The sequence below is a fragment of the Nicotiana tabacum genome, chromosome 2 (assembly GCF_000715075.1).
Source record: "Nicotiana tabacum cultivar K326 chromosome 2, ASM71507v2, whole genome shotgun sequence".
In the NCBI taxonomy this organism is placed as follows: domain Eukaryota; kingdom Viridiplantae; phylum Streptophyta; class Magnoliopsida; order Solanales; family Solanaceae; genus Nicotiana; species Nicotiana tabacum.
This window is the reverse complement of record NC_134081.1, coordinates 122171940-122184144: the sequence shown is the minus strand read 5'-3', so window position 1 is coordinate 122184144 and position 12205 is coordinate 122171940. Positions and strand designations below refer to the sequence as shown.

At 40.4% G+C, this 12205-nt stretch overlaps 1 protein-coding gene across 1 annotated transcript; it reads right to left on the bottom strand.

The window, feature by feature from the left end:
• Positions 1–7407: 7407 nt before the first annotated feature.
• Positions 7408–7917, bottom strand: LOC142167924 (uncharacterized). Its single transcript, XM_075228448.1, has one exon. It carries the CDS (start codon positions 7915–7917, stop codon positions 7408–7410), a length of 510 nt encoding a protein of 169 aa, XP_075084549.1.
• Positions 7918–12205: the final 4288 nt, after the last annotated feature.

The window sequence follows — 12205 nt, the reverse complement described above, 5'->3', positions numbered from 1 at the left end:
TTGTACTGAAACCTTATGTGTTCATGACTGCTCTTGTTTTTTAGTTTATCTGATCAACAAGTAACACTAAGGCAAAGCTCAGTAGAGCAGACATGAGAGTTTTAGCAAAACGTCATGAAATCTAAAGTCTGAACAAGTGTAAAGAGTCATTAAGGTTCTTTAGCTAGTTATAGGAATTCAATCAACACATAGATTATTCAACTTAGAGCAACATTCATTGGTGTCACGACCCAAAATCCAACTAGTCGTGATGGCACCTAACCCGACCCGCTAGGTAAGCCAACTTTCAACTATCCAATCCCAATAACAATTATTAAAGAAATTTAAGTGAACAATTATCTTAACCTTATACATTCCCCAAGAACTGGTAGTACAAATCATGAGCTTCTAAGAATAGAGTATACAAAGCGAAAATGAAATAAATACATAGTCTGTTTGAATAATACATAAACAGAGCTTTTATAAATCTAAGGCTACCCTGAACAAGAGGAAGCTACAACAGGAACGCAGGTACATCATCAAGTCCCGCAACCATCGAGCACAGCAACAATAGTAGCCAACATCTGCACGCAATGTGCAGAAGTGTAGTATCAGTACAACCGACCCCATGTATTGAGTAAGTAACAAACCTAGCCGTGGGTTGAAAGTAGTGACGAGCTTCCACCAAGGTCGGGTCCAAAACCAATAGTCCACAACAATCCATTACAACATAAAGCAAATAATACCAGAAGTAACTCAGGGATAAAATACCCAGCCAAATCATGATTTCAAAAATAGTAGTTCTTTCTTTCAAATACATCAGTGAAAACCCAAATTGTTTGCTGGAGTTACCAAAAATATGAATAGTTTAAAAACAATAAATTTCTCCCAAAATCTTGTCAATAATAAATAAGATGTTTCATTTTCCTTTCGGATAACCCGTGTAAAAACAAATGCATCACTATGCCCATCTGTCAACAATGTATGAAAAATCATGAATGATGTGATACAGTACAACACGAGGAAATACATCTCTATGCATGTATGACATGTGTCCATGCCAATGCAATGCAACTCAATGATAAAATCATAAACATCCTCCCGGGCAGAACATCACTCATATACAGCCCCTCAGGCAAAACCTCACAGTCACTCGTGCCACTCGGGCATACCTCACAATCACTCTTGCCAATCGGGCATACCTCACAATCACTCTTGCCTCCCAGTCACTCAGCACTCGGCACTCGCACTCAGTAGGTACCTGCGCTCACTGGGGGTGTGTACAGACTCCGGAGGGGCTCCTTCAGCCCAAGCACTATAATCTTCACGGACAACTCACGTGCGATAATAATAAAGTATGTTGCAGGCGGGCAGCCCTGATCCACACTCATCCTCACCAATCAGGCCCTCGACCTCACTCAGTCATAAGTATGCTGCAGGCGGGCAGCCCCGATCCACACTCATCCTCACCAATCAGGCCCTCGACCTCACTCAGTCATAAATTTCTCAAGCCACTCGGGTATTTCAGTAAAATAGGGCATTCGGCCCAAAACATTTATATGCATCAAAATAGAGTCATACAACTGAGTTATGCGGTAAACAAGTATAAACATGACCGAGTATAGATTTTCAATCGAAAACAATGAGAGGATAGTAAGAAACAGCCCCTAAGGGTCCAAACAACATTGGCGCAAGGCCCAAACATGGCATTCAGCCCAATTTACAGAAAATCTTTCTAAAACATATAAGTATCAATGGTTTCAACAAAGTATGCAACTTTACAAATGCTACGGGACGGACCAAGTCACAAATCCCCAACAGTGCACTCCCACATGCCCGTCACCTAGCATGTGAATCACTAAAAATAGTAGAATGATACAAAATTCGGGGTTTCATACCCTTAGGACTAGATTTACAATCGTTACTTATCTCGAACAAGCTGAATCCAATGTCGAGCAAGCTAAATAATGCTCCAAAAATCCCATTATGTGCGTATCAACTTCCAAACGGCTCGAATCTAGTCACAATTAATTTGATTCAGCCCACAAAATTTATAGGAATTAATTCCATATCAAAATACTAATATTTTCACAAAAATCCGAAATTACGCCCCAAAAATCACCCATGGGGCCCACATCTCGAAATCCGACGAAACTCACAAAATACGACAACCCATCCAATTATAAGTTCAACCATACTAATTTCACTCAAATCCGACTCCAAATCGGTATTCAAACTTGAAAAATTCGTTGTGACATTATAGAAATTTCCTTCTATTTCTCTTGAAGATTCAATAATCTTACACAAAAAATGAAGATGAATTCATGGAATATAATCACAAGGGAGTTAAGAACACTTACCTCAAGTTGTATGGAAAATTTCCTCTCCAAAATCGCCCGAATCGAGCTCCAAAATGAGAAAACTTCTCGGAACCCTCGCTTTTAAACATTGCCCAGGCATTTCTGCACCTGCGGGGCCTGGGCTCGCACCTGTGCATCCGCATTTGCGGACAAAAATGCGCGCCTGCGGAAAATAACCAGCCTCCCAAAACCTCGCATCTGCGTCCCTTTTCTCGCATTTGCGGTCTTGCAGATGCGCATTCCCCTTCGCACCTGCGGCCTCGCAAATGCGGCAAATTCCTTGCACCTGCGAGCACTGCCCAGTCCCACTCTTGGCCGCTTCTGCGGCTTATTTCACGCACATGCGACTTCGCACAAGTGATCAAAATCTTCGCAGGTGCGATCACACCAGTAGGCAACAGTTCCAGCATTTCCTTAAGTCCAAATTTGAAAGCCGTCCGAAACTCACCCGAGGACCCCGGGACCTCAACCAATTGTATCAACAAGTCCCATAACATAACACAGACCTACTTGAGACCTCAAATGTTACGTAACAACCTCAAAAATACGAACTACACATGGATTCAACGCTAATAAATTTTCAAATTTCCAAATTCTACAAACGACGCCGAAACCTATCACATCACGTCCGATTGACCTCAAATTTTGTACACAAGTCACATTTCACATTATGGGCATATTCCAATTTCCAGAATCGGATTCTGACCTCGATATCAAAAAGTCAACTCCCCGGTCAAACTTTCCAAAAATTTAACTTTCGGCAATTCACGCCAAATTCCACTACGGACCTCCAAAAAATTTTCCAGACACGCTCCTAAGTCCAAAATTACCATACGGAGCTATTGAAATCATCAGAATTAAATTTCGAGGCCGTTTACACATAAGTCGACATCCGATCACTATTTTAACTTAAGCTTTAACCCTTGGAACCAAGTATTCTAATTCATTCCAAAACCTCACCGGACCCGAACCAATTACCCCGGCAATTCACACAACAGCTATAAAGTACAATTTGAGCAGTAAAGGGGGAAATGAGGTTGTAATACTCAAAATAACTGGTCGGGTCGTTACAATTGGGTTCACAAGATAATTGATTATCACTGATTTAACTTCAGGTTATTAGGAGACATTCAATTCCAAAGCATAATGGTCGATTATAAACTAATATAACAACATTATAAGCAGAGACAATCAATTATAAACTAATAACAAAAACTCATAAGTAGAGATAATAAATTATAAACTAATAACAACACATCATAAGGAGAGATAATCAACAGAGGATCATATAGCAGATACGATTTCAATTTAAACAATTAAAAGGTAGGAAGGGTTGATGTATACTGACCTTCCTTTGAGCAACAAGTCAAACAAAGACTTTGTTTAGCCGTTTAGGATCCAAAGATCAAACAATATTTAGGTGTAGTTGGTGATTGTTTCTGTTGTTAAGTCGTGTGTTAGGTGAGAGCATTGAAGGCTCCAATATATAGTGGCATTCAATGTCTAGGTGACGATGGCAGAGCGGGTGAAATTAGTTAAGAACAGAGGTGAAAGCAGTCAAGATTTTACTTAAGAGGAGATAGGTCAACCGTTGAAGGCAACGACCCATCGGACAAAGCTTCAGTATCCAGAGGTCATTTCATTTGACTTCTAGACCTCGAATAATCATGATGAGGCTGTGAGATATGTTCATGCATGCTCCGATTTGATAGAGCACAAGAGAAATCTACAGATTCAAAGTTTCATCTTTTAAGCTAGGATTCAGATTTGGGGTTTTTGAATTTGTGTGATGAAATAGGGATGAAACCGATGGGATCCGCGGATTCAGGAGGCAAAGAGGATGATTTCATGGGTGATTTGTGACCTTGCACGAATTAGTGCAAGGTTTTTGATTGATTACGGTTGGTGGATTTGGGAGAAAATGGAAAGGAGGGATGGCTGGTCTTAGGAGAAATGATTTAAGGTTTTGGGGGTAGACCAGGCTAGTCTCTAGGTTAAAGTGGAAGGGAAAGATCTGGGCCGTTGGATCATTTGATCAACGACCCTCATAATTCGGGTTTTAAAATATTTTTTCGAGGTATTATGTGAGCTGTTAGATCTTTGTGTAACAACGATGGAGATTGGATCTTGCCTACGTTAAAATTAAAGAAAAATTGAGATAAAATGTGGGCCATTGATAGAAGGGATTAACGACTCAGATATGTGTGTGTTTCTTATATGAGGGTTGAAGACGGGTGACGTGGCGAAGTTTGATTGGCTCAGGGAGGGTGACATGGATTTCCAACATAGACTGGGGAGGTTCGTTTGGACTGGGTCAGATGGGGTAATTGGGGCAACGTTTTGGGCTAATTCCAATTTAGTGCATAACCACTTTTGTATTTAATTGCAATTGCAATTATAGCCATTTAGCCTTTACCTCTTTAAAATTAATTTAATTAAACTTAATTTATTTCAATAAAATGTAATAGAAATTATAATCATCAAATACACTACTAATTAATGTAATTAATTAGTTATTTATTAAAATAACTTATTTTCCAATTATGACATTAATTTTGAATTATTTGAAATAGTAGGCTAATTAATTAAAATTTAGGAATAATTTGTTAAATTAACTGTAGAACCTATGTAATGAATATAACGGTTACTTTAATAGTCTCAAAATAGTAAGAGTAATATATTTTATAATTATATAATACTAAATTATTAATTTCAACATTATAAATTACTAATTTATACAAAAATAGGCATTATTGATTAAAAAATATTTTCAACACGTTTATTACAAATCATTAAGTATAAATAAATTAATTTTAAAAAGAAGGGTCAAAATTGGTCGTCAACAGCTGCTCCTCTTTGACCAGAGATGATAAAAGAGTTTTCGGGCAAAAACATTTACCCAAGACCAATTTGTTTTCGACTTTAGGCATATATTGTAGGAATGACATATGGATTTGAGGAAAATTATGATTTGTAGAATTAAGGAAAGAGTTAAGGAAAGTTTCGGGGAATGTTTGGGAAATTGGGCCCAAATTCTGGTTTTGAATCGCCTACATACCTCGGGCTTAACGAGGATCAGGCCTCATATAGTTTTGGAATGATGATTGTGGAGAAGGCGATGCTTGCAGGACTTGCCCCAGTATCGTATTATGACGATACTGCAAGACGAGAAGATATTAGTACCCAGAATGTCTTCGGATTATAGCTTGATTATGGGACTTGAAAGATTTGATTATTTAGAGTTCTATTGACCGTGTTTGAGTTTTGATCCTTGGCCTGCTTATGAGTTTGTTGTCCCTCATAGAGTTGTAGCTTGGTTTACTGCTTATAAGAAGTTCCACGTCGCGATGTTTGATCTTGCAAAAATGAAATACACACATACTCATATATGGTAATGCTGATATGTTAAGATATGATGTAGATGATGCAGGAATGATGATGCCTGGCTACCGGCTAGCCGTTATATGGGATCAGGGCAATGAGATTCTTAAATTTGACTTGATTGTTAGATGGGATGTCTACCGTTCCACAACCATCGGAGCTTTAAGTCTCCTCACGATGGGAGTATCTCCGCACAATGGGAGTAGTTGGCTTCAAATGTAAAATATCTCCTCATGATGGGAGTATCTCCATGCGATGGGAGTAGTTGGCTTGAAATGTAAAGTATCTCTGCATGATGGGAGTTTCTGACTTGAAAATAAAATGAACATGCATGTAGGCTGCATGAACAAAACGTCAAAAGATTCAAGATAAAATAAGGAAATAAGGAGCATTCCCAAGAGATACTCTTGAATGCAAAACTAAATTTGCGGCCATCGATCGGCGGAATGTATGGCGGGATCAGATGGTCCGTTCTTTGATTGGCGAAGTTAGCGACAAAGTTTGCAACTATCTACTTGAATTCTCTGATATGGCGGAGTGACAGTGTGATCCGTGTGAAGTGCTCCAGTTGGCGAAGAGAACAGTTTGCTATATACAAGGCTTTGATTGGCAAAGGTAACTACTCAATTTGTACAGGGCACTCTGATTGGTTGAGTAGACGGTAACTATAAACATGACTTTGATTGATAAAGCCCATGACTTTCTATATACAAGGTGCTCTGCTTGGTTGAGCAGATGGTTTGCTATTTACAATATGCTCTAATCGTGTTGAACGCTTGGTTCCAGAATACCTACAAAGAATTTGGAGTTAGTCCTTAGTCATATGAGGAAATTAACTAAATAATGAAAGAGAGATAAGGGTTTATGAGAGAATAGCAGGGTCCATCATTGCTCCGAGTGTGCCCCAACATTTTTGTCTCTTGTCGGTCCTGCATTCAATGAAAAATTCTTAGTAGGGGGTGTTGGTTTGTGTTGATCATAGTCCTGGCCTTGCCCCAGGTCTGGCGTGATTATGCCATGATGTTCGGTAGGTGGAATGATAGTTTTCTAGAAAATCTTTTTGAAAATTGTTTATTTTTTATGACACATGTCGTCGTTCCGGATAATGACATGTTTTGAAGTTCCTTCTGATGCGAACATTGTTTCTAGATGACTTTGTCCCATGGATGTCGATTGCGTCCTAATATAAACGCATGTATTACAAAGGGTTTCCTAGGGTTATGACCGAACCTTTCAGGTTGCCTACGTACCCGAACGGAATCAAGTATGAATGCAGTTCAAGGGTAATTATAAATGAATTATGATGATAACCGAGCCTGACTCAGGCAACCTACGTATCCAAATGGAATTAGGTCAAAACTTAGTTCGATTACAATAGATGCAAAGTGATAAGAATTTGAAAATGAATTGTCCGAGTCTGACTCAGACTGTCTATGTATCCAAATGAAATCAGGCCAGAACGTAGTTCAATTACAATAGATGATTGAATCTGATAAGGATTGCCTACGTATTCCTGCTGAAGGAAATCAAGTCGTGGCATAGTTCCGAGTACATACAAGATGACATTTGGATTTTCTATTACAAAAGGGGAGGGAGACCAGACCCTACATGGGTTGCCTACGTATCCCACCGTGGGAAGTCAGGTCGGGCATAGTTCTGTTACAGCCAAACCCTAATTCTACAGTCTTCAAATGTAGTATCTCTTGATTGCATCTGAATTGATGGGCTTTGTGCTGACTCTTTTGTCCATTTCTGCTAATATCAATGCTCCTCCCGACAATACCCGATAGACCACATAAGGACCTTGCCAATTCGGTGCATACTTTCCCTTGGCTTCTTCTTGATGAGGGAATATTTTCTTCAAAACCAACTGCCCTGGTGTAAATTGCCAAGGTTTCACCTTCTTGTTGAATGCATTGGACATCCTATTTTGATATAGCTGGTCATGGCATACTGCATCCATTCTCTTTTCGTCAATGAGCATGAGTTTCTCCTGCCTGCCCCGTATCCATTCTGCGTCATCTAACTTAGCTTCTTGAATGACCCTCAAGGATGGTATCTCGACCTCTACGGGTATCATAACTTCGGTTCCATATAACAACATTTGTAGCATTTCCCCGGTGGGTGTTCTCATGGTGGTCCGATAACCCAACAAGGTGAAGGATAATTTCTCGTGCCATTGCCTGTGATTGTCCATTATCTTTCATAAGATCCTTTTGATGTTTTTATTAGCTACTTCAACTACTTCATTCATTTGCTGCCTATAGGTTGTGGAGTTACGATGGGCGATTCTAAACTTCTCACAAATATCTCTCATGATATCGCTATTGAGATTAATTGCATTGTCAGTGATGATTGACTCTGGTATTCCGAATCAACAAACTATGTTGTTATGGATGAAATCTGCTACAAGTTTGTTCGTAATGACCTTGTATGTAGAAAATTCGACCTATTTGGTGAAGTAGTCAATGGCTATAGGATGAAACGATGCCCGTTTGATGTGGCAGGTTCTATAGGTCCAATCACGTCTATGCCAGGCGGCGAAGAGCCGAGGAGAACCCATTACATTCAACTCGTTAGGTGGAACCCGGATGAAATCCCCGTGAATCTGCCACTCGTGATATTTCTGCGCGTAACAGATACTATCTCTTTCCATGGTCATCCAAAAGAATTCGGCTCTCAAAATCATCTTGGCCAAAGTGAAACACTTCATGTGAGGTCTGCATGTTCCTGCCTGTATTTTTTCTAGTAATCTGCTTGCTTCGGCGGCATCTACACCTCAACGAACCCAAGTCTGGGGTTCTCCTGTACAAGACTTCCCCGTTAAGGAAAAAGTGATTTGCTAGCCTTCCAAGTGCTCGCTTTTGACCATAGGTGGCCTTTTATGGATACTCTCTTGTTTCAAGGAACCTTTTGATGCCGTAGTACCACGGCTTACCATCTGGCTCTTAATCTACATAGAAATAGTGCGCATGCTGATCCTGAACTTCTATCTCAATAGGGTCGATGTAATCCTTATTTGGATGCTGGATCATGGATGACAAGGTTGCAAGAGCATTGGAAAACTCATTTTGGATTTTGGGTATGTGTTTGAACTCGATCTTGGTTACCTTCTTGCACCGCTCTTTCACGTAATGTAGGTATAAAAGGATCTTGACATTCTTGGTGGTCCATTCACCTTGGACTTGATGTATTAGTATATCAGAATCTCCTATGACCAAAAGCTCCTTGATATTCATGTCAACTACCATCCTAATCCCGAGGATGCATGCTTCATAGTCAGCCATATTATTGGTGCAAGGTAATGCTGTCCTGACTTAGAGATCAGGACTTCCCCGATCCCTACTCCTTTGATGTTTTCTGATCCGTCGAAATATATTCTCCATCATGGGTACGACTCTGTGATGTCTGCCCCAGCGAATATTTCATCCGAAAGGTATGTATTGAGTGGCTCGTAGTTCTTGTCCACTAGGTTCTCTGCAAGGTGGTCGGCTAATACTTGTCCCTTGATATCCTTCTGCGTTACGTACACAATATCGAACTCGTTGAGAAGATTTTGCCATTTAGCCAGTTTTCCTGTAGGCATTGGCTTCTGGAAGATGTACTTGAGCGGATCGAGTCGGGATATCAGATGTGTGGTGTATGCCGACATGTAGTGCCTTAACTTCTGAGCGATCCAAATCAAAGCGCAGTAGGTCCACTCTATTTGAGTGTATTTGGCCTCGTATAATGTTAAGTTCTTGCTCAGGTAATAGATGGCCTACTCCTTACTCCCAGTCTCATTGTGTTGTCTCAACACGCATCCAAATGCATTGTCCAAAACAGATAAGTATAGTAACAATAGCTTCCCGGGTTTGAGGGGAACCAACACCGATGGATTTGATAAATACTCCTTGATCTTGTTGAATGATTTCTGACACTCTTCTGTCAATTTTGTAGCCGCATCCTTTTTTAACAACCTAAAAATAGGCTCATAGATTACCTTAGACTGGGCTATGAATCTGTTGATGTAGTTTAGTCTTCCAAGAAAGCACATTATGTCCTTGTTCTTTAGCGGTGGTAGGTCTTGAATGGCTTTAATCTTTGAAGGATCCAATTCTATCCCTTTCCTGCTGACGGTGAAACCTAACAATTTTTCAGATTGGATTTTTAATGGTTATGTTACCTCCGTTGGGTTATTTTGGACTTAGGAGCGCGTCCAGATTGTGATTTGGAGGTCCGTAGTAGAATTTGGCTTGAAATGGCGAAAGTTGGAATTTTGGAAAGTTTGTCTGGGAGTGGACTTTTTGATATCGGGGTTGGATTTTGATTCCGAAAGTGGGAGTAGGTCCGTAATATCAAATGTGACTTGTGTACAAAATTTGAGGTCAATTGGACGTGATGTGATAGGTTTCGGCATCGGTTATGGAAGTTTGAAGTTTCAAAGTTCATTGAATTCGAATTGAGGTGTGATTCATCATTCCGATGTTGTTATGTGTGTTTTGAGGACTCGAGTAGGTCCGTGTTATGTTATGGGACTTGTTGGTATGTTTGGACGTGGTCCCGAGAGGCTTGGGTGAGTTTCGGACGGGTTTCAGACTGTTTGTTTCCTTCATTCTACGCTACTGGTTCTGCTGATGTCTGGTGCACCCAGTGTTCTTCGCGATCGCGGACTGAGGGATGCGATTGCGTAAGGGAAAAAATTGAGGCTGAGTGTTTCTTCATCGCGTTCGCGTAGGTGTACACGCGTTCGCATTGTAGAACTGAGCTGGGTAGGTCTTCATTGCTTCTTCATCGCGTTCGTGAGCCTAGGACTGCGTTCGCGTAGGTTCTTTTCGAGACCGAGCAGTTGGTGCTTCGCAATCGCATAGCTTATTACGCGATCGTGTAGTGTATTTTCAGGGGCAGTGCATTTTCTTCTTCGATATCGCAAGGGTATTTTCGTGATCGTGATTCATTGATTCGCTCAATGATTATAAAGTACTCTATTTCGAGGGTTTCGACCATTTTTGCATTTTGGGAGCTATGGAGCTCAGATTGAGGCGATTCTTGAAGAAATTTTCACCTTATGAATTGGGGTAAGTGTTATGTACTCGGTTTTGGTTATATTTCATGAATCTATCTTCGAATTTAGCATTTGGTTGATGAATGTTAAAGAGGAAATTGGGGAGTTTGGCCTAAAATTTCATAGTATGAATTTTTGAGTTTTGAACATCGACTTGAAGTCAGAATTTAGTGAAACTAGTATGGTTGATCTCGTAATTGAATGGGTTCTCGGATTTTGTAAGTTTTGTCGGGTTCCGAGGCATAGGCCTGGGTGTGATTTTTGGTCGGTTTTGGGTTTGAATTAAGGATTCGATCTTTATCATTTGGAATTGTTTCCTTGGGCCTTATTGGATGTATTTGAGTTGCTTTTGGCTAGTTTTGAGCCGTTCGGAGGTCAATACGCGTGTGAAGGCATTTTTGGAGCATCGCTTGGATTGCTCGGTATTGGAATTTGCTTGTTCGAGGTAAGTAACTCTTCTAAACTTAGTGCCGAGGGTATGAAACCCCATAATACATGTTACGTGATCGGTATTGGTGACGCACATGCTAGGTGACGGGCGTGTGGGCGTGCATCATGTGAATTGGGACTTTGTTGCTTATATGGCACTGTATAGTGGTCCTACTTTGTTGATATCCGTGTTTCCACCATGTTATAAAGTAGTTAAGCTGTCAATCATACTAGATATCATGTTTAGGCATTATGCTGATACTGTTTGGACCCATATTGGCCGTTTCTTACTGTCATTTCACTCATTTAATTGATATTTCGTACTCAGTCATATCCATGCATTCATACCATAATTCAGTCTCAGATATTATTTATTGATACGTCATATCATTGTTGTCGGGATAGTTTCGTGACATTGTGAGCCCGTGAGTGAGACTAGAGAGATTGATGACTGAGTGAGACCGAGGGCCTAAATGAGAGTGACATTTTGGGATCGGGCTGCATGCTATAGCATATTATATTGATTATATTCTATGGGATAGGGCTGCACACCGCAATGATATATTGTTTATGGGATCGGGCTGTACGCCGCAACGATATATTGATTACATTTTATGGGATCGGGCTGCACACCGTAGCGATATAGCGCTTGGGCTGAAGGAGCACCTCCGAAGTCTACACACCCCCAGTGAGCGCAGTCGACTATATATATGTGGATCGAGTTGCACGCCGCAACGGGTATTGTACAACGTTGAGTGATCGAGTGTGCTGAGCATTGAGCATAGTAAGAGAGGATGCGAATCAATGAGATTGAGTACTATGAGAGTGTGAGTATACGAGCTCATCATCGACATGCATTGCATTTGATATGCGTACTTGAGATACATGCATAGAGATGCATTTCCTTCCGCTACCCAGTTTTGGGACTTTTATGATTTTACCAGTATCTTGACATGTAGGCATAGAGACGTACTTTCCTCATGCTATCTGAAAATGAAACATCTTACTTATT

Coding starts and splice junctions, on each gene's coding strand:
- LOC142167924 (XM_075228448.1), bottom strand. CDS start 7,917: ATGGACAATCACAGGCAATGGCACGAGAAATTATCCTTCACCTTGTTG.